The sequence below is a fragment of the Bubalus kerabau genome, chromosome 8, assembly GCF_029407905.1.
Source record: "Bubalus kerabau isolate K-KA32 ecotype Philippines breed swamp buffalo chromosome 8, PCC_UOA_SB_1v2, whole genome shotgun sequence".
Lineage (NCBI taxonomy): Eukaryota > Metazoa > Chordata > Mammalia > Artiodactyla > Bovidae > Bubalus > Bubalus kerabau.
In genome coordinates, this window is record NC_073631.1 from 103,069,737 (window position 1) to 103,095,869 (window position 26,133).

General features: G+C 38.5%; 1 protein-coding gene across 2 annotated transcripts in view; it reads right to left on the bottom strand.

Moving 5' to 3' along the window:
- Nucleotides 1-2,105: 2,105 nt before the first annotated feature.
- MTPN (myotrophin) overlaps nucleotides 2,106-26,133 on the bottom strand; it is a 79,483-nt gene continuing 55,455 nt past the window's right edge. For both annotated transcript variants that reach the window (XM_055591011.1, XM_055591012.1), the window contains exon 4: nucleotides 2,106-5,327. In XM_055591011.1, coding sequence (XP_055446986.1) covers nucleotides 5,241-5,327 — 87 coding nt within the window. In that variant the 3' untranslated portion in view covers nucleotides 2,106-5,240. The remainder of the gene's footprint in view (nucleotides 5,328-26,133) is intronic.

Consider the following 26,133-nt stretch of genomic DNA (forward strand, 5'->3'; position numbering starts at 1 on the left):
TTGTTAGTTAAAAAAACCTTAGAAAAACACAGCTTCTTTTTAAAAAGTTATCTAGTAGTGTCTTCAAAATCAGCATCCAGTGGCTAAGAATTGTCTATGCATTATTTTTCTTTGTGTGATAAGATGCTGTGGCCTGTCAACACTGCCAGACCTGTGACCCATCGTTCTATCCAAATGATGTGAATAAGGCTGCTCTGCTGCAGCTGCTGAATGCATAGAAGTTGCTAGGGTGGCCAGACCATCCTTTGTGTTGCTACTCTATTTACAGCTGTGTTTTAGTATGCGCTACAAATAGCTCAGTGACCTGCATTTGACCCCATGGTCAGCATTTCTTCAGCGTATAATTGATTTGGGTCTGTAAGTTCAGTGGTACTTTTGAGGCTGCTTGGCCAATATTTAAGTACAATGACACTTAGGTGTAGCCCCACGATCCCAATAACCAGTAATCCTTTAGCTAGGATTTACTAAAACAAAGTTTATCTTGCATTTGACTGTATGATGATTTGACGTTAGTGGTTCAAATACCAAAGTTTATCTTGCATTTGACTGTATGATGATTTGACGTTAGTGGTTCAAATACAGTCAATGTCTGCTATGTATCAGTGTTCCTAAAACTGCTGATAAATTCTACTGTGTGTGCTAAGTTGCTTCAGTCGTGTCTGACTCTAGAAAAATATCCTATGGCTGATGTGTGATGATCTGGTTAGTGTCTGGGGAAGATGGTGGATCTAAAACAGGAGATGGTTTGTTGGCACAAGGATGGCTGTTTCCGAGTTGGTGGTACACCCACTGCAGTAGAGAATCCATATCCAAAGCACTGTCCTCCATAGGACAGCAGAGTTGAAAAGGCACCTTGTCTCCCAGAGGGCTCTCCTGCTGTATGTAGGAGACTGCCAGGCAGAAGCCAGCAGGGACACAGCTGGACTAGAGCCATCCCCATGACCTGTGACATAAGCCTGATATTTATGACATATCTCCCCAAATTACTTGCATGTTCCCCTTAGGAATTCAAAGAGCGAGCTTGGACAAGGCTCAAGCCTCAGCAGTTCAGCTATGAGGACTGTAACCATGAGTTGCTGCTGGAGACCATGGAAATACTGTCCACAGCAATTGATGGGACATCCTTCAGGGAAAAATCCTAATAATGAAGGGTCATAGTTCAGCTGGTAAAGAATCAGCCTGCAGTGCAGGAGACCCCAGTTCAATTCCTAGGTTGGGAAGATCCCCTGGAGAAGGGATAGGCTTCCCACTACAGTATTCTTGGGCTTCCCTGGTGGCTCAGATGGTAAAATCTGTGTGTAATGCAGGAGACCTGGGTTTAGTCCCTGGGTTGGGAAGATCCCCCAGAGGTGGGCATGGCAACCTACTCCAGTATTGTCTGGAGAATCCCCATGGACAGAGAAGCCTGGCGGGCTACCATCCATAGAGTTGCAGAGTTGGACACAACTAAGTGAATACACACATCATTCTTACCAGTGTTACATCTTTGGAACTGCTATTCTATCTTAATCTTTTTACCCAGAACATAACTGAAGTTTAGCCACCCTTGATGACATCTTGTTTAGAGGCTTTTTGTTTTTCTCTTTATTGTCTTGTACAAACTCATGTGCATTAGATTCACCTGGAGGGCTCACTGTACCAGACTGCTGGGCCGGGCTGGACATTTCTATCACGTTCCCAGGTTACAGTTGCTAGTCTAGGAGAGGACAAAATCTAACAGTCTGATATATTGTGAAAGTTCTGTGATAGCTTAAATAAGTGTATGAAAGGATTAAAGAGGTTTAGCTTGATGCTATTCTAACACCTATTAAGATCCTGACGCTTCGAAGTTTCCCAGTTACAGCCTGCTCATAGAAACTCCTCCTCATTTATTACCAACAGTGTGTACTGGGAAACTGACACAGATGAGCAGAACCTCTCAATGAGATGAGTAGTACAGTTTATTTCAATTAAATCTTTCCTAGTAGTGGAATAAATGGGGGGAAATTCAGATTAAAGTTTAAGGCAAAGTACCAATACAGTTATAAAGAAGACCAGAGGAGGAAGGTGATAATAACCCAAAGTAACCAAGGGAAGAGAAAAATGAAAAACCCTGACACGCTGGCTGTAGCACAATTCAAGTTTATTCCATTTGTTCTTGCAACACAAAACTTAAACACAGTATTATTTAGCATTCTGATGTACATGAACTAGGATAATGAGAACCCCAACTGTGTCAAATGTATTACACTGTGGAAAAAATGAACTCAAATATATCAAAATGCACAAAGCACTAGTCTTCCTCCATTACTCCTTAGAAAGATATGATTGTTTCTCCATTTACAAAATAGAATCAGGACAATTTAAATTTTTTAAAATTTTGCATGCAAACACTGCAATTGCTTATGTAGGAGGGCACTCGCACCAGCTTCTTCTATACACAATTGAGTATACAATATTGCATGGAAGAAAACAGCAGCTTAGTTGAAGTTTTAGGGGAAAAAAATCAAATAGGTACATACAGATTTGAAATCCATTATTTGGGGGAAGGAAATCAATGAATGAAGGGTCTGCTTGCTGGCAGCTTCCACCCATGGCATCCACCTACTTCTTCAGGCCCCACCCACTGGGTTTAGAAGGTGAACTGTGCAGAGAACTACTGGGTCGATTCCGGTGCCGTTAGCTGAACTCTAAGTCTACAGACGCCAGTCTGAAGCTGCCAGGGGGAACCTGTTAGGATACTAATGTAGACAGGCAAACCACCTGTTTTCACTTGAAATAGTGCATATGAAAAGACTGACTTAATACAAAACTACAGAACATGCAAGATTTTTGTCTGAGATGTTAAATATTACTGCAGTGGAGAACAAAACTTACTTAACCTTTTACTAATGCATGTAGTACCAAAAAAGCAGACAAGGTTTTAGCTTTCTTTACTCAAAATATGAACATTAAGTGTTGTAAATTTCTCTGCCAAGTGGTTCAGAAATACATTATAAATAACCTAGTTAAAAAAAAAAAAAACCTCTAAACCATCTTGGTCAGTCTATTCTATGTTTATCTGTTATTTTCTCAAGCAACCGCTTCATAATTACGGGGTTTACAAAATGGCTGAGAAAGAAGAGGGAAGGCAAAGTAGCCTCTACTGCATTACAGGGAACACCAGGATAAACTGTACAAAGAATCACATGGTCTCTGGACCAGGTGACTGGAGGAAGCAGACCAGGTTTAGGAATGATAGAACAGCACACTCTCTACAGTAGCCTGCTACAGAAAACACTCGGAAAGTAAAGGTGAAAACTGTGTAGAGAGGAAAAGTCGAGCCTTTTAAACAGCAGTATGCCAAGAAGCGAAAACAAAGCTATCAGAACACCTTGTACGCTGACAGTACACGCTGACAGAGTGCCCTCCATCTTCAGCGAGGATCACTGTGTTTCAGTTCAGTGATGGCATAAAGCACTAATTACTGACTTCTAATCCAACTCTAATAGCCTGCATCAAGACAGCAGAATTAGCCACAGGTATCAAAGTATTTAAACCAGTATTCTGTGATTGTTTTCTTGGACGCAGGAAAATTCCAGGGTTAGGCTAGTTTTAAGTGAAAAAGACACAGGATAAAAAAAGGGTTCACCAGGGAAAAATACACACAAACAAACCCACACATCAACCAACCAATCAGCAACTGGTAAGATTTGTTATTGGCCAGGCTGACTGTTCTTGGTACTAGTTTAACCCTGTTGTAAGATGCTACATGGCCTTAAAAAATTGTCATTAATTCTTTATTAACCACAATCTGAATACAAGTCCCTAACCCACCCTCCCCCCACTTTTAAAAATTTGAGGTACATTCAATTATTGCATGACATGGCTAAGGAAAAATGCTAGTATTTTTAGTAAGCATATATGCATGGCAAGTCAAATGAATCTTATTTTATATGCAGGACAGCAAATTTAAGGGTATATGTATGTTTTAATCAGCTGTACTGCTCAAGAAATAAACATTAGAAAATGTGTCTAACTATTTTCTGCAGGTCAGAACACCGTTTTAGGGCACTGTATTTTTAAAAATACAGAATATAATTTGAAGGTGTCCCATTTTATGCACTGCATAAAAGAGAAAAGAAACAAAAATATATTAGGCAGGTGGGCTGGCATACATTCAGCAGAAGCCTATCAACAGCTCTGGGAAACCTGGTGACACGGGTATTTTTAAGAGATGGGGTTAAACTGGTCCGAACAGTAAATCTCACCCCAGTGAGAGCTTTGGTGCAGTAAGTAATCAGCATCCAAGGTGGGTCTGAGAGAGGCATTCCAAAAGAATGTTCCTTGATTCTTCAAACAAACAGAACTGAGGCCAATCTATTCAAACAGCAAATGAAGAAAATCCATAGGTACTAAGACAACTGTTCTCTCTGTATCTAACAGGCTTATGGCTATGATTCTATTTTTAAATCCCCTTTTACTACCAGCAGGAGTTGGAAAGTGTTTCAATGTTCTATGTCTGAATCTAGAGGAGGGAAAAAAAAAATGCAGACTGGAATGATTTCTCCTTTAGACTTCCAAAATTTGCGATTTTATAAATAAAACTAGTAAGTTTTACCTAAAGAGACATGAAATCCATGTGAAGGGGGAGAGGAAACCCAAAGTCCAGCCGTCCAGCAGCGGAGGAGTGTGCGCCCCCTCGCCTTAACCGAGCTCGCATGTAAAGCTGGAAGTCACCAGGGGAGATTTGGTCACCAACCTCAGACAGCGCTCCTAACTACGCTGGGAAATCCCCGCTAGGGTGCATCTTAAGGCAGAAGGCTGGAGCTAATTGCTTGTCTCAGCACCCTAAGTTTCGTCACAGCAGCCACTACTGCTCACACAGACAGGGCTACCAAATATATAGCTGGCCTTGGTATAATCAGACCCTCAACACAATCTAATAAATTAGCTAGGGAGCTGAAAAGGTCAAATATTAACGGTATGTTTTGTCTTTGCTCTCCCATGGGTATCAGCTGTTTCTTTTAAACTGGAAATGGAAAAGAGGCTGACCTGATCAGGAATCCTAGTAAAAGCCTGATCTTGTTTTTTCCCTCTCCTCCCAAACATTGTTTTTTTTTGTTCCTGGTAGTCTGATTTGTTATGAATTTCTCTCTCCCCTCACCCCTCTAAAAGTATTTTAGCTGAAGAAGCTGGCAGATAGAGAGTAACAGACAGACAGGCAGCAGTGTGAGGCCACAGGAGAGTCATTCTTCCAGAGCTGTTAGCCCATCCGTCCATCACTGAAGAAGGGCTTTGATTGCCTGGTTGTCAGTGGCTTCAAAGGCAGTCAGTCCATCGGGACCTTTCACAGTCTTATCGGCACCCTGGAACAGAGGAAAGAGCCTTTATCATTAAACAAGCCTACAACCAAGAGAAGAGAATGAAAGGCTAGATTACTTGGCACATGCAAAACTTCTTTGCTCCTGGAATCTGTTCCACTGAAGGAAAAGCCCCAAACAGTTGTCAAGGATACAGATTTAAGCTGTAAAAATATCAGATTATTTTTCAGGCACTAGAAATATACAAACTACAAACACACCTTGCCAATAACATAGGCTATGACTGGTTTTTATTTATAATTACTACTACTACTACCAAGTCACTTCAGTCGTGTCCGACTCTGTGCGACCCCATGGACTGCAGCCTACCGGGCTTCTCCGTCCATGGGATTCTCCAGGCAAGAACACTGGAATGGGTTCCCATTTCCTTCTCCAACGCATGAAAGTTGAAAGTGAAAGTGAAGTCACTCAGTCATGTCCGACTACCTAGCGACCCCATGGACTGCAGCCTACCAGGCTCCTCCATCCATGGGATTTTCCGGGCAACAGTACCGGAGTGGGGTGCCATTGCCTTCTGGTTAAGTATTATTTATAATACCTAACCAAATAAGTTTTCAACAGGAAGATCCCTGTGTGTAGTATATAGTGAGGAGGGTGGGGAGAGAACACTTTTGCTAAAAAAAGCATTACTGTGACAACACCTTCTTCTTTGCAACATTTTTTGGAGAGTGTATAAATATTACACACATTTTTAAAATCTAGAACTTACAAATCTTTTAGATAAATTCCTGAAGAACATGTATGATACTGGTCATTATACTTCCAAAAACTGAGCAGTAAATGACTGGAATGTAAGCCAGGAAAGGAGGGTCCCTGCTATACTCCAGAGAGATTCCCTCCAGTTTGCTCCCTTGTGCTTCAGGAGGAGAGTGCTGTTCTGAACATTTTACTTCCAACATGGCACTTCAGTTTTGAGAATGTGTACATATGCTTTGGTTGGTGTCTGTTCTTCTTATCCATCTTCCCTTTTTAGAATAAAAACTCAATGGGAAGTAGAAATCTTATTCATATTATCCACTACTGTGTCCCTGGTATTTAAACAAGTACCTGGTGCATGGGAGGTGAATTTGCTCCCAAACTGTGTCTGAACTCTCTAACTCCCAGTGCCAGCAACACTCCATCATCTGAGGGCTCTGAGAGCTCCAGCCCAACCAGGATGTATTCACCAAATAACCTCTAGTGTCCTGTCCTCCTCCATTGCCAAGTCTCTCCTCTTCCTGAGGCCTATAGAACTGTCTAAACTTGGAGTACATGGTCATGTAGAGACCAAAGTCAGTCAAATTCACCAGTCTCTCCTCCCACTCATCGTTCAATGTGCTAATCCTCTAGAGTGTCTCACCATTCCTAAGCCATTCCATACCTTTACATTGCTGGGTTCCATAGGGAATGCCCTGCCCCCTTTCTCTGGGAAACCCATTCAATCATTCAACAAATATTTACTGACTGACTGATGTATAGACACTGTGTAAGGGGGCTGGTGGTGATTCAGTCACTAAGTCGTGTCCGACTCTTATGACCTCAGGGATGGTAGCCAATCAGACTCCTCTCTCGATGGGACTTCCCAGGCGTAGGGGCTGGAGAATCAAAGGAAAAACAAGATACACTCTGCCAGTCTGGCTCGTGTGAGAGACAAACAAATGAACAAATATGATACAATGGGATGAGAACAAAAAGAGCACTATGCACAGTGGTGAGTGGCCCATAAACCAGAATGGGATGAGGTAGGAGGGTGCAAGAGTCTTTCTGGATGAGGTAATGCTTGAGCTGGGTCTTAATGAGTAAGTACAAGCTGCTTTAGGTGAGCCAGGAAGGAGATGACAGAAATTCTAGCAAGTGTTAAATTATCACAAAGTCCTCCCCATTACGAATATAAAGGTTTGCTTTCTCATTTTCTAAGTGATTTTAACTGCACTATGAGACACACGGAACTTACAGTCAAGTGACAGAGAAATCTGCAAGTGAGAACTTCAGTGGCGAGCACGCCAACACAGGTTAAGTGACAATAATTGGGTCAGTTGTATTCAAAACAAATTCTTTAAAATTTTTTTTACCGCAGTCTAGCTGAAAGACACTGTTGTGTAATTACTGTTGCACAGTAAAGTGACTCAGCTATACGTGTATACATTTTTTTCATATTCTTTTCCATTATGGTTTACGTAGGACCGTATTGTTCACCATTCTATATATGCCAGTTTGCATCTGCTAATCCCAAACTCCCAATCCATCCCTCTTCCACATCACTATCCCTTTGCAACCACCAGTCTATTCTGTGTCCCTGTTTCTGTTTCATAGACAGGTTCATCTGTGTCATATTTTAGATCCTACATATAAGTGATATCATATGGTATTTGTCTTTCTCTTTTTGATTTACTTCACTTAGTATGACAATCTTTAGGCCCATCCATGTTGCTGCAAATGGCATACTTTCATTCCTTTTTATGACTGAGACGTATTCCACCGTAAAATATGTACCACATCTTTATTCATCTGTTGTGGACATTTCGGCTGTTTCCATGTCTTGGGCTACTGTAAATAGTGAACAGAGGGGTGCATGTATCTTTTTTAGAATTATAGTTTCGTCTGGCTTATAAGGCCAGAAGTGGATCATATGGTGGTTCTATTTTTAACAAAACAATTATTCTTATTGGTAACTGTTTTTATGACTAGCATTGTAAACTGTAATTCTGCATAAACAAAAAGTCAAATATCACAGTGAACATCTGTTGCTTTTTAGCTGCCAGAGTTCACTTCCCTTCTTTTGATAACAGCATCCTAATTTCATCCTAGGGAATCATTTGTCCCTATTGTGTGGACTCCTCAAACTGTAACTTAAGGTGCCAGGTACTTTTCTTGCCAACCATCAGAGAAGGACACTCACTTCTGGATTTTGAATCTTGACTGAAGAGAGCAAAAGAAAGGGAACAAGAAGTCAGAGCGCGCTGTGGCGTCACCCAGAAAAGGCAGCAGAGAAGTCTCTCCTATCTAAAGTCTCACAGCTGGCATAGTTCTGGCCTCTTCTCAGCCCAGTACTTCACTTGCCAACTGATTCCATGATTAGTCCAATTATCTTCTACTTGTGAGAGTCAAATTCTGCTATTTGCAACCCCAAAAATCTAGCTGATAAAAGTATCTAAAATTTTATATAAGCCATCTCTTTTTCCCTAATCATAACACAAACTAATCACAGAACTCAGAAGACACACCAAAAAAGCCCCCATAATACTCATTATTCTATAAGCCAGATACAACTAACATTAACATTCTAGTGTTTCTATCTACTCTTTATGTCCTAAATATGTATGTGCATGTACCGCTTTTAAAAATAAATGAGTAACCATAAGAGAAACAGAGTGACTCTTACACCACACACAAAAAACTTTAAGATAAAGAAGTATTACCAGAGACAAAGAGGGACATTTCGTATTATTAAAAGGCTTAATATCCAAAATTTAAAAATAAAACCAAGAAAACAATTCCATTTATGATAGCATCAAAAATAAATGTTAGGGATAAATTTAATGAACTCAAACCAGTTCTTCTAAAAATGATAAAGCAGTTCTGTCAATGTGGAAAAAGATATTAAAAGAAAATGATTTTTTGGTAGCTGATTGGAGAACTTAAGAAATATCTGGCCTCATCCCTTCCTCGAGGAAACCATTTTCAATCAATTGTTATTAGTTCTAAGGATCGTTTCATGGCTCTAACTAATACACTCATGCCACTAGAGTTATTAACTTTAGATATTACCTTCTGATTCCCCACCACACAGATGCAGCTCTAGCACACTAACACCTTCTACCTCAGATCCTCCCGATTTCTTATACTTAAAAATAGCAGTTTTGTTTCTCTGTAAATGTGTGATGCATTTATTTAAACCTGTGCTTCTTGTTCCATCAATTCTGACAGTATCTCTGCTTTGTAAGATACTTTCTCTACCTTCACCCATTCCTTGCCCCCAAATGAGTTTTGAGATTCATATGAATGAGATAATACAGTATTTGTCTTTCTCCAATATATCTCACTTAGCACAATGCCCTCAAGGCCTCTCTGTTGTTACAAATGGCAGGATTTCCTTTTTTTAAATAGCTGAATAATATTCCATTGCAGTGTGTATGTGTATATATACACACACACATATATCACATTTTCTTTATTCACACAGGTTATTTTCAAGTCTTGGTCACAGTAAATAATGCTGCAGTGAACACAAGGTACAGATATCTTTTTGAGTTAGGATTTCTGTTTCCTTCAGATAAACCACCAGAAGTAGAACTGCTGGATCATATGGTAGTCCTATTTTTAATTCCTGAGGCCCCTCCATACTGTTTTCCACAGAGGCTGTACCAACTTACACCCTGCCAATAGTGCACTGCTGCTGCTGCTGAGTCGCTTCAGTTGTGTCCGACTCTGTGCGACCCCAGAGACGGCAGCCCACCAGGCTCCCCTGTCCCTGGGATTCTCCAGGCAGGAACACTGGAGTGGGTTGCCATTGCCTTCTCCAATGCATGAAAGGGAAAAGTGAAAGTGAAGTCGCTCAGTCGTGTCTGACTCTTTGCGACCCCATGGACTGCAGCCCACCAGGCTCCTCCATCCATGGGATTTTCCAAGCAAGAGTACTGGAGTGGGGTGCCATTGCCTTCTCCAGCCAATAGTGCACAAGAGTTCCCTTTTTTCCACATCTCTGCCAACACTTTTACTGTTTCTTATATCCGTGATAACAGCCATTCTAATAGGCATGAGGTGACAATTCATTGTGGATTTGATTTTTATTTCCCTGATGATTACTAATGTTGAGGAACCTTTTAACGTACCTGCTGGCCATCTGAATATCTTTTGTAAAAAATGTCTATTCAGATCCTCTATCCATTTTAAAATAAGATTTTTTTAAACTGAGTTTTTTTCCTGTTATGTGAATATTTTGTTTTGGGTATTAACCACTTATCATATATATGATTTGCAAATAATTCTCTCCCATTCTATAGGTTGCCCTTTCATCTTGTTGATGGTTTCGTTTTTGGTGCCAAATTAAAAAACTTACCATCAAAATGAATGGCAAGGAGCTTATCATCCGTTTTTTTCCCCTCGAAGTTCCATGGTTTCAGGTCTTATTTTAAAGTCTTTAATCCATTTGGAGTCAATTTTTGTGTGTGGTGTAAGACAGTGGTCCAGTTTCATTCTTTTGCATATACCTGTCCACTTTTCAATATCATTAATTGACCACACTGTCCTTTCCCTATTGTATACTCTTAGCTGCTTAACGGTAAATTCGTTGACTGTGTGTGTATCATCAGTTCAGTTGTTCAGTCGTGTCCGACTCTTTGTGACCCCCTGGACTGCAGCACACCAGGCTTCCCTGTCCATCACCAACTCCCAGAGTTTACTCAAACTCATGTCCACTGAGTCCGTGATGCCATCCAATCATCTCATCCTCTGTCGTCCCCATCTCCTCCTGCCCTCAATCTTTCCCAGCATCAGGGTCTTTTCCAATGAGTCGGTTCTTTGCATCAAGTGGCCAAAGCATTGGAGCTTCAGCTTGAGCATCAGTCCTTCCAATGAATATTCAGGACTGATTTCCTTTAGGATGGACTGGTTGGACCTCTGTGCAGTCCAAGGGACTCTCAAAAGTCTTCTCCAACACCACATTCAAAAGTATCAATTCTTCGGTGCTCAGCTTTCTTTACAGTCCAACTCTCACATCCACATATGACTACTGGAAAAACCATAGCTTTGACTAGATGGATCTTTGTTGGCAAAGTAATGTCTCTGCTTTGTAATATGCTGTCTAGGTTGGTCACAACTTTTCTTCCAAGGAGCAAGCGTCTTTTAATTTCATGTGTATATATACACACACACACACACATGGGTTTATTCTGGGGTTCTCTATTTTCTGTTCCACTATGTACCTGGTTTTATGTCAATACTGTGCTGTTTTGCTTCTTGTGCATGTATGCTCAGTCATGTCTGACTCTTTGTGACACCATGGACATAGCCCACCAGGCTCCTCTGTCCATGAAATTTCCCAGGCAAGAATACTGGAGTGGGTTGCCATTTCCTACTCTTCGCAACTCAAGGATTGAACTCACATCTCCTGTGTCTCCTGCATCAGCAGGGAGATTTATTACCACTGGGCCACCTGGGAAGCAATTTTGCTTCCTACATATTTGTAATACAGTTTGAAATCAGGAAGTGTGACACCACTAGCTTTGTTCTTTTTTCTCAAGATTGCTTTGAGTATTCAGGATCTGCTGTGGTTCCATACAAATTTTAGCACTGTTTAATCTATAAAAATTGCCATTGGAATTCTGATAGGAACAGCATTAAAGCTTCTTTGGGCAGTATGGACATTTTAACAATATTAATTCTGCCAATGCATGAGCACAAAGTATTTTTCGATTTATTTGTGTCTTCTTCAATGTATTTCACCAATGTAGTTTTCAGCATATGAATGAGTCTTCTGCCTTCTTGGTTAAATTTACTCCTAGGTATTTCATTCTTTTTGATGCAATTATTTTAAGTGGAACTTAAATTCTCTTATAATTTGTAATTAGTATATAGAAACACAACAGATTTTTGGATATTGGCTTTGTATCCTGATACTTCACTGAATTAGGTGAATAGTTCTAACAGTTATTTTAGTGGAGTCTTTAGGGTTTTCTATAATATATGTTGTGTCATTGGCAAATAGAGAACATTTTACTTCTTCCATTTCAAATTGGATACCTTTTATTTATTTTCTTCTCTAACCACTCTGGCTAGGGACTTCCAGTACTATGTTAAATAAGTGGTGTGAGTGGGCATCCTCATCTAGTTCATTATCTTAGAGGAAAAGCTTTGTATTTTGCAGTTGAGTATGATATACAGGTTGTGGTCATAATACAGCCTTTGTTATGCTGTGGTATATTCCCTCTCCATCCGGTTTATTGAGTGTTTTCATTATGAATGAATGTTAAATTATGTCCATGCTTTTTCTGCATCTACTGAAATAATTATATGGTTTTTATCCTTGTTATTGCATTATATCACAATGATTGATTTGCAGATTCTGAATCATCCTTGTGTCCCTGGAATAATCTGATCATGGAGTATGAACCTTTTAATGTATTGCTGAGTTTGGTTTGCTGACATTTTGTTGAGGATTTTTGTATCTATGTTCATCAGGGATACTGGCCTGCAATTTTCTTGTGGCATCCTTGTCTGGTTTTGGATGAGGAAATGCTGGCCTTGTAAAATGAGACTGGAAGTGGTCCCATCTGTACTGATGTTTTTGGGAAGAGTTTGAGAAGGACTGATATTAACTCTTCTTTAAATGTTTGGTAGAACTCACCAGTAAAGCTATCTGGTCCTGAATGCTGATAGATTTTTACAGTTAAAATATAAAAACAATGCTTAAATTACTTCTGGGTAGACAAAGATGCCACACGAAAAAAGAAAACTACAGGCCAGTATCACTGAAGAACATAGATGCAAAAATCCTCAACAACATTCTAGCAAACAGAATCCAACAACATATTAAAAAGATCATACACCATGACCAAGTGGGCTTTATTCCAGGGATGCAAGGATTCAATATTTGCAAATCAATCAATGTGATACACCACATTAACAAACTGAAAGATAAAAACCATATGATTATCTCAAGAGATGCAGAGAAAGCCTTTGACAAAATTCAACACTGATTTATGATAAAAATTCTCCAGAAAGCAGGCACAGAAGGAAAATACCTCAACATAATAAAAGCCATATATGATAAACCCACAGCAAACATTATCCTCAATGGCGAAAAACTGAAAGCAAAGAATTATCTCAAAAATATACAAGCAGCTCATGCAGCTCAATACCAGAAAAATAAATGATCCAATCAAAAAATGGGCCAAAGAACTAAATAGACATTTCTCCAAAGAAGACATACAGATGGCTAACAAATACATGAAAAGATGCTCAACATCACTCATTATCAGAGAAATGCAAATCAAAACCACAATGAGGTACCATCTCACGCTGGTCAGAATGGCTGCCATCAAAAAGTCTACAAACAATAAATGCTGGAGAGGGTGTGGAGAAAAGGGAACCCTCTTACACTGTTGGTGGGAATGCAAACTAGTACAGCCATTATGGAGAAGAGTGTGGAGATTCCTTAAAAAACGGGAAATAGAACTGCCATATGACCCAGCAATCCCACTCCTGGGCATACACACTGAGGACACCAGAATTTAAAGAGACACATGTACCCTAACGTTCATCGCAGCTCTGTTTACAATAGCCAGGACATGGAAGCAACCTAGATGCCCACTGGCAGACGAATGAATAAGAAAGTTGCAGTACATATACACAACGGAATATTACTCAGCTATTAAAAAGAATGCATCTGAATCAGTTCCAATGAGGTGGATGAAACTGGGGCCTATTACACAGAGTTAAGTCAGAAAAGAAAAACACCAATACAGTATATTAACACACATATGCAATTTAGAAAGATAGTAACGGCAACCCTACATGTGAGACAGCAAAAGAGACACAGATATAAAGAACAGACTTTTGGACTCTGTGGGAGAAGGCGAGGATGGGATGATTTGCAAGAACAGCACTGAAACATGTATATTACCATATGTGAAACAGATGACCAGTCCAAGCTTAATGCAGGAAACAGGGCACTCAAAGCCAGGGCACTGGGACAACCCAGAGGGATGGGATGCGGAGAGGGGTGGGTTTGACATGGGGGATACATGTACACCTGTGGCTGATTCACATCAATGTATGGCAAAAGTCACCACAGTATTGTACAGTAATTAGCCTCCAATTAAATTTAATTAAAAATTACTTCTGGGTAAACACTGCTCACTGTGGCACCTGGCAGACTACTATGATTAGTTTTGTTTCTACTGTTCCAGTATCAAAACCCTGTGCACCCCTCTCAAATGATAGAATCGGGAGATCCACAGCTGAGTTCTTCCTCAGTCCTATTCATTCATTTACAAATAACAACTTTTTATCCTATCTGTTTGGCTAAACTGCTATAACAGAGGCTAAAGCACAATGGATTAAACTAAGTTAACTTATTTCTCGCTCATAGAACAATAACGCTTAGTGTGCTCACCTCCACATCTGCTTCATATGTTAGGTGATGATCTAGAAATGGCACACTCTGTGCACACCCCATTGGGCCAAACTTAGACACAAAGCCCCAGCCACTGCAAGACAAACTGAGATACAAAGACTAGCTAGGCTGCCACTATGCACCAAGTTAAAACATGAAGGTTCTCTTTTTAAAAGAAGAGTAAACACTGGACATGAAAGGCAATTTGCACCCTAACCTATGCTGTCCTGAAAATACTCTGGAATATTATCTCTAAATTCTGTCTAGCCTGCCTCTCCTTCTTACTCCTTCCACTCCACCCTCCTCCCCTTTACTTTCTCTCAACTTTATTTAAATGCTGGATTCTCCATGGTTCTGGTTTTTGGCAGGCATCTTCACCACTTGCTCAGTATGCTTTTGCCAGATCTCATCCACGTTATGATTTAACTTCTGACTTATGTATTCATTTTGAACATCTACCCTGATCTTTAAAGCTTTCCCCACCACTCACACACACTGAGTCTTACCTACTTTAGTCCCAGAAATACTATAAATGGAGCCTTTCCTAAAGTGAATCCATAATGTTTTTTTACCAACTTATTTCTTCATCTGGAGCATTCTCTATCATGTTAAATGTGGAGATACTATGCAGTTTTTTTTTTTTTTGCTTACTTCACATATGATCAGTCACTAAGTCTTTAGACAATAATGTTCTTAAAATTTCCCACCTGTCCTTGCTACTATCTCAGTTCAGTATTTTCATATGTAAATTCTAATGCAATAGTTTCTTTTTTCAATTCTCCTGCTACTCCAACTCAGACTCCATACATCTGTTTGGGTGATCTTTGTAAAATTCAAGTCTGATCGTTAATACTCACCTACATAAATGCCTTTAATGGCATCCTCACAGAAGAAAACAAGATAAATCACATGATACATAAGGTATAAGCTGCTCACTACCCACCTCTCGAGTCATGTTTCTTGCTAAATCCCATGTTGCAGCTGTGCTGAAATATTTCCCTTACCCTAACGCATTAACATGTCAGGTCTCTCTTGCCTCTGTGACTTTTCTCACACTGATGCTTCTGCTTTGAAAGGTAATGCAGTTCTCTATTAGATTCCTAGACACTAAGTTTCGAGGACTCAAGTGTCAACTGCTTTTTGAAGCTACATTTGTGGTCCCTGAAGTTGTAATGACATTCTTATTTGTATCATACTAGGCCTCTGACTCCCAGGACATATGACCTCTCCTTCCTTTAGATCCCTGCTGGGTTACATATAAACTCCTGCCACAGCGATCAAAACACTTTAATGCCCTTGTTTTACATTTTACCGAATATGTTGACACCAGTACTAAGCTTAACAGTCTCTAAGTTCACAAAGCCTTGCACAGTGTCTAACAGGCAATAAAATGATACTATAAAAAGTAAATGCTTTTAAAATTAATTGATATAGACTATTACTATATGTAATAACAGACTAGATCAGGACTAGGTTCATCTTACATTTACAGCATGATTCAAGTCATGATCAAGTTTCCTGGAGGACGAAAAGGCTGCTACAGCCAAGTTAAGTGGCCTCAGCAGAAAGAGAGGTCATTTGTTATTCTAAGGAGTAAAAAAGCTTTAAGGCCTCACAAGAAATTTCTTGATTTTTTTCACAAGTTATAGCTTTAGATAATCATGCATTATTTTTTAAACTCTGTATTTTGTATTGGGGTGTAGCCGATTAACAATGTTGTGATAGTTCAGGTGAACAGGGAAGGGACTCAGCCATACATATACATGTATCCATTCTCTCTCAAGCTCGCCTCCCATTCAGGCTGCCGGGTAACACTGAGCAGAGTTCCCTGTGCTATTCCGTAGGTCCTTGTTGGTTATCCATTTTAATTATAGCAGTGTGTACATGTCCATCCCAAACCTACCCTCTCCCCATCCTCCCCCCTATTGCCCCAGCCCTGGCAACCATAAGATTGTCCTCAAAGTCTGTGAGTCTGTTTTGTACGTAAGTTCATTTGTATCATTTCGTTTTAGATTCCACATACAACCGACATCATATGCTATTTCACCTCCTCTGCCTGACTTAAAGTTCACTCAGTATGACATTCTGTAGGTATGTCCATGTTGCTGAAAATGGTGTTATTTGACAGTAAGTCACAGACTATAGGAAATGTTTTTAAAAAATTAAAGTCATACTATCTCTGCCCTTCAATAGAATACTTTACAATGTAGCCAAAAGATAAGGTATGCTGGCATTAATCAACAAGAGCATATCTTTATCTACTTACTTCAGAGAGCCTAATTCTGCTTTATACTACCAGTTCTTAATCTGGACAAATAGGCCAAAAAACTGGATTAGTAACGTTTTAAGATTGAAATTCTTAAACTTGTACTGAGGTTATCTGATATTATATTGACAAAAGGCTTTTGTGGCAAAGATGATTATAATTATGCTGATCAATTGTTAGAATACTAAGCAGCTGTGTTTCAATGAAAAATTCATCAAATTAATTAAAAAATTAGCATTTAGATATAAATACACACACAACACTGGTGGATGTTTCTTTGTATGTTGCGTTGCACAGAGTCGGACACGACTGAAGTGACTTAGCAGCAGTAGACACTGTTTTACAACCTTAGACTATAACCACTGATCATAGAATATAATCAAAATTCTCCAAGCCAGGCTTCAGCAATACGTGAACCATGAACTTCCAGATGTTCAAGTTGGTTTTAGAAAAGCCAGAGGAACCAGAGATCAAATTGCCAACATCTGCTGGATCATCGAAAAAGCAAGAGAGTTCCAGAAAAACATCTAGTTCTGCTTTATTGACTATGCCAAAGCCTTTGACTGTGTGGATCACAATAAACTGTGGAAAATTCTGAAAGAGATGGGAATATCAGACCACCTGACCTGCCTCTTGAGAAACCTACATGCAGGTCAGGAAGCAACAGTTACAACTGGACATGGAACAACAGACTGGTTCCAAATAGGAAAAGGAGTACGTCAAGGCTGTATACAGTCACCCTGCTTATTTAACTTCTATGCAGAGTACATCATGAGAAACGCTGGACTGGAAGAAGCAAGCACAAGCTTGAATCAAGATTGCCAGGAGAAATATCAATAACCTCAGATATGCAGATGACACCACCCTTATGGCAGAAAGTGAAGAGCAACTAAAAAGCCTCCTGATGAAGGTGAAAGAGGAGAGTGAAAAAGTTGGCTTAGAGCTCAACATTCAGAAAACGAAGATTATAGCATCTGGTCCCATCACTTCATGGGAAATAGATGGGGAAACAGTGGAAACAGTGTCAGACTCTTTTTTTTGGACTCCAAGATCACTGCAGATGATGACTGCAGCCATGAAATTAAAAGATGCTTACTCCTTGGAAGGAAAGTTATGACCAACCTAGACAGCATATTAAAAAGCAGAGACATTACTTTGCCAACAAAGGTCCATCTAGTCAAGGCTATGGTTTTTCCAGTAGTCATGTATGGATGTGAGAGTTGGACTGTGAAGAAAGCTGAGCACCTAAGAATTAATGCTTTTGAACTGTGGTTTTGGAGAAGACTCTTGAGAGTCCCTTGGACTGTAAGGAGATCCAACCAGTCCATCCTGAAGGACATCAGCCCTGGGATTTCTTTGGAAGGAATGATGCTAAAGCTGAAACTCCACTACTTTGGCCACTTCATGTGAAGAGTTGACTCATTGGAAAAGACTGTGATGCTGGGAGGGATTGGGGACAGGAGGAGAAGGGGACGACAGAGGATGAGATGGCTGGATGGCATCACTGACTCAATGGACGTGAGTTTGAGTGAACTCCAGGAGTTGGTGATGGACAGGGAGGCTCGGCATGCTATGATTAATGGGGTTGCAAAGAGTTGGACACGACTGAGCGACTGAACTGAACTGATAGAATATAACCACTATATAACCACTAAATAAAAACTTAGCAACCATGGTTTGATATATTCAACTCACTTTTGGAAAGAAAGCGGGTCAGAATCAAATACAAAATGAATGCCTGAATGAATATATCTGGTATTAAATGTCCCACAGGACTCTTAAAATGTAAAGGAACAAAGCAATTCTTTGTCCTCTCCCTTTAACCACTCAACTCTTATTCTACTGTTATTCTCTGTGAAGCCCTTCTGGAATTTTCCAGACAGTGACTTGGCTTGGCTTCTCTCCTCCTGTATGCAAGGGCATGTTGCTGACCACACTTCAAGGCTCACACTGTAGCTTGGCTTATCTAAAATCTAGTACAGTCCCCTTTTTTTCTGTGCTTTCCTCCCCTACAGAGAAGAAACTCAATCCCAAGACTCCCTTAAAGCAGTAAGCTGCCCTCTGGCACAGAGCTAGCCTCTCCTGTGGACAGCTTTCTTTCTCCATAAAGCCCCAGGGACAAGAGAATCCTTAGTTGTCTTGAGACAGCAGGGACTAGGGGAGACAGGGGAGAAGAGAGTGTGAGATGCTAAGGACAAGGGGAGCCAGTCATTCAGCCTTGGACTGTCGTACCTTCAGGCCACTTGTTCTATGTCAGTTATATCTCAAAGAAAATGACACTAGATGATTTGATATATGGATATACCACAATAAGACTAGTCAACATCTATCACTACACAGAGTTACAAAGTTTTTTCCTTAGGATGAGAACTTAAAAGATTTACTCTCTTAATAACTTTCAGATGTATAATACAGTATTGTTAACTATGGTTACCATGTTTTATGTTACATCCCCAGGACTTATTTATCTGATAATTGTAAGCTTGTACCTTTCTGGCAACCATCAACATCATTTGTTCTCTGTATTTGTGAGTTTTGTTTTAGATTCCACAGGTAAGTAAGATAATATGGTGTTTTTCTCTGACTTATTTCATTCAGCATAATGCCTTCAAGGTCCCTCCATGTTGTCACAAATGTAAAGGATATAAAATATAGCCAATATTTTATAATAACTATAAATGGAATATAACCTTAAAAAAATTGTGAATCACTGGATGGACCTAGAGATTATCCTAAATAAAGCAAGTCAAAGACAAACATTATATGGCATCACTTACATGTGGAATCTGAAAAACAGTACAAATGAACTTATATATAAAACAAAAACAGATTCACAGACGTAGAAAGTGGAGGGGTAGGGGAGGGATAAACTGTAACAGATGCACACTACCATATATAAACAAGGGTTTATATTCAGTATCTTATAATAACCTATAATGGAAAAGAATTTAAAAAGAACAGATATACACATATATATGTATAATCACATCATTTTTCTATACACCTGAAACAAACACAATATTGTAAATCAACTATACTTCAATTTAAAAAAATATACTGCACACCTGTAACTTATACAACATTGTACAGCTACACTTCAAAAAAAAAAAAAAAAAATCAAGCAGGTGGTGTGGATCAAGGACATACTGAACCTGTGAAATCCCAATTCTACCCCAAAGTAGCTGTGTGACTTTAGGCAAGTTCCTTAACCTCTTTGCAGATGTTTTATTTGCTTTACAATCTGTAAATAAAATGGTAAGGCTTACATGATCTCTGTACAAAGTCCTCCATCAAAAATTCTGTTAATGTCTCTTAAAAATAAGAGTTAAATAGTGGAATATTATTCAGCCACAAAAAGGGGAAGCCACTTTCTTGTTTAAATCTCTGTAGCAGGAGTTTTGTTACAGTTGAACTCCACTTCTCTTAAGAGTATTTGTCACAGTCTTTAATTATCTTCTAACTGTGCTTTATTGGCTGTGAAGTCACAGGTGGTGGTTTAGTTGCTAAGTCATGTTTGACTCAGACAATCCTGTGGACTGTAGCCTGTCAGGCTCCCCTGTCCATGGGATTCTCCAGGCAAGAATACTGGAGTGGGTTGCCATTTCCTTACCCAGGGGATATTCCCAACTCAGGAATCAAACCTGGGGAAGTCATAGGACCAGGTATTAAATCTGTCTTTGCTAACTTCAGGGCCATGCACCCCGTCTGCCTCTCTAAACAATGTGCTAAACAAGCAACAGGAAATGGCATGACAATGAACGACAATATGAACGACTATACTTGCGAGGACTTCTAATTTATGTGGTGGGCTGTGTTGCTATTTTAACCTTTAGTTTGAAAAAAAATAAAAAACTGATTCTTATAACCTCGATTAACTCTTAAAGAGAAAAGTAGCCACCCCAACCTATTTACATAACAAAAGCTAACAAATGAAGCCCCTTCTCCACCCCCGGAGCAATGAGACACATTCTATGTTTCCCTGTACTTCTCATTTGGAGACAGTGACCACAGTTCATTTTCAGCTGCATATATAATGATCTTGGATTTGTTCTTATGTTACAGCTCTGGTGTCAAAGTAGTGGGGCTTGAATCCTCATCCTCCTCCTAATGAGCTGTGCGATCCTGGGCAAGCTTCCTAATGCTTGGTGCCTCAGTTTCCCCATCTGTAAAATGGGGGATTAAAAATCATACTGACTTCATGGGATTACTGTGATAATTAAATGAATCAATATATGTAAAGCACTTAAATGACATTTCTTAGGTGTAAGTACTATTTTAACTAGGAGCTAATTCATTTACCTTCTCATCAACTCTATGTGGTAAGTACTAGCCCCATGTCTCAGAAGAGAACATTCAGGCTGAGACGATAAGGAATTTATTTAAAGCGACCAAGTTATTTAGAACTGAAAGCCAAACTTGGAGGCGTGTGACATCACAGGACACACTTTATGTCACTAACAGAAACTATCTAAAATAACGATGCACTCCAGCCTGAAAGAGCTAAATAGGTAAAAAAAAAAGCTTACAAAGGACATACTTGTGGATGAGATTTGTAAGGTGTAATCAAAACAGTATAACAACTGGTTTCTCCAGTATCTGGGGGCACTTTTCTAGCTATATCAAGCCTGCTAGTTCTTTCCTCATGCAGTTTCTTAAAATAAGGCAATTCAGAAAAGGTATTGCTCAGTTCTTTGCAGGTCACTAGTCCTAAAATTTTTTTGAAACTAAACTTGCCCATGTTACATGGAAAAGAACTTTGGGGGTTAAAGCAATAATCAATAATATGTGTGCTTTGAAAATATGCAAAACTGTTTAGATTTTACCAGGAGTGGAACAATGAGTAATTTGAGTAAAAAAATGTTTCTACCTACCACACATCTACTTGTTTAAGCTGAAAAAGGGTTGACTTCTAAGCCCTTGTATCTTGATTCTCAATTCAAGCAACAGAATCTGTACCACAGACACCTCTTTTGACAATGCTGGTATTTGAAAGGGATATGCAAATTTTATTATCAACTGGCTGATTGAGTTTTTTCAAGTACAGCATAGAAAACAAATTATTGAGCAAAATCATCAGCATTATCAGGTAAGATGCTTTTCTAATATTAGCAGTTTTAGTACTTTTTATTCTCTACAGCAGTTGTACATAGGATGTTAATCATTTCAACTTCTTTTTTATAAAAGGAAGGCTATTGAGTAAATCTGTTTTTCGCTCATTTATCCACACGATGAACACAGAGTGGTCTGAATCAGCTGTGCATCAGAGTTGCACAAACATCAGTGGTTACATATTTCTCTTGAAAGGTTACAGGAGACATCCTAAGGAGGTACATTCTGTGATACAGTGTAAAGCAGAGAAATAACGGAAGACAAAAAAGCCAAGTTTATTTTGGACTTTTCTCTCTCAGATATAGCTTAGTATGCTAAATGTCTCTACCAACAAATGAATTTATAATAACAAGTATATTGTCAGTTTGATTCTGTAAGAATAAAACAGTAATTATGTTTTAAAAACTCATTAAATATTATAAGATTTGTGATTCTCTCATGCTAGGGTGCCTTTTCTCTTTATTTGTTTAAAAGAATTCTTATTTAATAGGAGATTGAGTGGTCATTTTTAATAGTAGTATATCGCATATAAGGGACAGAGTATAAACAAACACTATAGTAACAAATGCTTATCTGTCTGAATTCTAAATGACAGTAAACATAAATGTTTACTTTGATGTTAAGTATTTCCCTTTTCCCCACAATACCCTAAAGTGGATTATTTAGAGACAGTTTTCCTTAGAATTAAGAAAACAAGGAGACGTCTTAAAATCTCTTATTATCAAAAGAATTACATAAATTATAAAGAATTTTAGTAAGTGTAAATGTAGAAATCTGATATATATTAAATATTATACTAGATTAGAGAAAATGTTAATATTAGAGGAATGTCTAGCCTGATGGTGTATTAATGTTACAGGCAAACAGTTACTTCTCACAGAGAACTGTTTTTTTAACCACACAGAAATTAAGATGCTGCCAAATTATATGTAACTGTGAAAAATAAATGAATTTTAGACTTACGAATATCCATCAGCCATAACATAGTTCGAGAGTACCATTTTGTGATTAACTCTCTTCTACATAATGTGTGCCTGCAACATTACTATTACTCAGGCATTTGAGATTTTAGCCAGGAAGTCAGTAATATTTTTATACATCTTTTAAATATCTTTTATTACAAAAGTTTCCTGTTTTTATTCAGGAAAAAAAAATTTATTCAACTGTGAGATAATTACAATTTAAAATGACAGGTGCTTACATGGTCTGTTTTTGCTATAACATTAGGTCGAAGTCTGTTAGGTTTGATCTTTTAACATTAGGTCGAAGTCTGTTAGGTTTGATCTTTTTAGCGACTGCGGGGCAGCTGCCACTTCTGTTTCATACCCTCACTCGGGCTTCTTACTCCCTAAGACTACTCTATTCCCCAGGATGCTTCTGGAGCCTGAATTTTTAATCTGTTTCATCTGTCTCCTTTCACCAAACCACTGTTTCTCATGTACTCTGGATTTGGTGAGTACCAGGAGTTTTGTTCATTTTCCTTGAATCTTATTTAGTATTATTTAGTAGTTCTACAGTTTTAGCTTATACTTTTAAACATTCATGATCATTTCATATTTCAATATTTGTTTTTATTCACATAGTAATTTCTTGCTTATTCCCTGGGTGCTGACCACTTCTGGGCTTCAAGCTGCCTTGGATCGACTCCTAACTTGCAACAGTCCTCTCTTGCTTATATTTGGGAATGCCTTCTTCTTCAGCTTCATATCACCTGCTTTCTGTCTCTCAAGGATAATTTATTGTCTCATGAATCCCATCTTATGGTTTAAAGCAGATGTCGATTCATTTATTTTAAAAAACCTCTTTTCTATTATCAGAGGGTTAAAGGGGGATACCCTGGCATATGCTCAGACCTCAGTCTTGAAGTGAAAGGCTCACAAGTGTTTTCTACATTTTTTTTCAATCATGAGTGTAACAATAAAAAATAACAATACAAAAAAGCCAAACAGCTTTTACCTGCAAAAATATAATCATTTCTCATAATTTTCCATAATGATAAGTCTGAAAATGAACTCTCAAGGAGAAAGAACATGTATGGAGTCATATCTTGGAAAAAATCTTGATTCCATTACTTTCTGTTAGACTTTAGGAAGTTGTTTAACTTCCTTTACGGTCATCTTATGTACTTGGAGATTACAAAAACAAAAGTTATATTTTCCATAGATGTTAGCTTCCTTTTTTGCTATATGGATAATAAAGAATTAAACATCTTAAATTCCCACTTGTGTCATAACTTCATCTTCCACTGCATTAAAATTAAAATTGCCCAGTAAATGGCATAGCTTGATTTAAATATAAAATCAAATCATGTGGTTTGATTTTATACATTCTAGCAACTCTCTTGTTTTTGTAATTTTTGTTTTTACCATTACTTGTGATCATACTGAGTTTTAAAATATTATTTTGGCTTTTCCCTTATGCTAATGATGTACCAGTGGAATAATACAGTTGACCCTCTGTGTAGCTGAAAACCATTTGTAACTTATAGTTGGCTCTTCGTATCTGTGGTTCCTCCGCATTTGTGGATTCACCCAACCATGCATCGTGCAGTATGTTCAGCATTTACTACTGAAAAAAATCCGCATGTAAGTGTGCTGGTTCAATACAAACCTTTGTTCAAGAATCAGTTGTATATTAGAGCTGTCAACAAATCTGGAAAACTTCTAAACTATGTACTTTCAAATGAATTCATAGTAATTGATAAGGATTCTAACTTTGATAAAAAGCAGGACAAACCAGATTACATAATATCAACTCTGACTGGACTTTAAATAAATGCACTAGACCATGGAATAGCCTTATTTTAGTTAATTAAGGATTTTTGAAAGAGCACAATTTCCTCCTTTAAAAATTTTGTTAACAGAACTACTGGGTATCCATTAAGAAGCTTATGCAAATATAAAATCAATGTAATTAATTTTGAAAAAAAAATACTACATTGTATTACATTGCTTTAAAAAGGTAATGTGTTGCTTTCAAAAAGATAAAATCTTTCTTTCATCTAAAATAACAGCTCTACATGGTTACAACTGGTTTGCCATCAATATAGCCACCACTGAATGTCACTTATTTAGCTACAAAAATTAAGGCTCAGATATAATCAAAGGACAAAATTACAGGCACAAATAAAATTAAAAACTACTTTAAAGTTAGGAAACTCAACTTAAAACCGATAATTTAGCAATATAGTATATATCTATGAAGATCCTTCTGGGATAACACATAATGGCTTATCATACATTCAAATCAAGCCAGCTTTTTAGGAACTTATTTAAGTAGAAGATTTAAGGTCTTAATGACCAACAGCATAGTGTTTTGGGAATAAGAAATATGGAACAATGGTCTGTGCTCTCGCTATCTGAAGAGTAATCACTTCTTGTTTTGTTTGTCCTAGGTGGAAAGAAGCTGAAGTTGAAACTATGAAGACCTACATGACCTTTTGGAACTAACACCCAAAAAAGATGTCCTTTTCATTATAGGAGACTGGAATCCAAAAGTAGGAAGTCAAGAAACACCTGGAGTAACAGGCAAATTTGGCCTTGGAGTACAGAATGAAGCAGGGCAAAGGCTAATAGAGTTTTGCCAAGAGAACACACTGGTCATGACACTGTCTTCCAACACAAGACTCTACACATGGACCTCACCAGATGGTCAACACTGAAATCAGATTGATTATATTCTTTGCAGCCAAAGATGGAGAAGCTCTATATAGCGGGCAAAAACAAGACCGGGAGCTGACTGTGGCTCAGATCATGAACTCCTTATTGCCAAATTCAGACTTAAATTGAAGAAAGTTGGGAAAACCACTAGACCATTCAGGTATGACCTAAATCAAATCCCTAATGATTATACAGTGGAAGTGAGAAATAGATTTATGGACTAGATCTGATAGACAGTGTCTGATGAACTATGGAATGAAGTTCGTGACATTGTACAGGAAACAGGGATCAAGACCATCCCCATGGAAAAGAAATGCAAAAAAGCAAAATGGCTGTCTGGGGAGGCCTTACAAATAGCTGTGAAGAGAACAGAAGTGAAAAGCAAAGGAGCAAAGGAAAGATAAAAGCATCTGAATGCAGAGTTCCAAAGAACAGCAAGGAGAGATAAGAAAGCCTTCCTCAGCGATCAATGCAAAGAAATAGAGGAAAACAACAGAATGGGAAAGACTAGAGATCTCTTCAAGAAAATTAGAGATACCAAGGGAACATTTCACGCAAAAATGAGCTCGAGAAAGGACAGAAATGGTATGGACCTAACAGAAGCAGAAGATATTAAGAAGAGGTGGCAAGAATACACAGAAGAACTGTACAAAAAAGATCTTC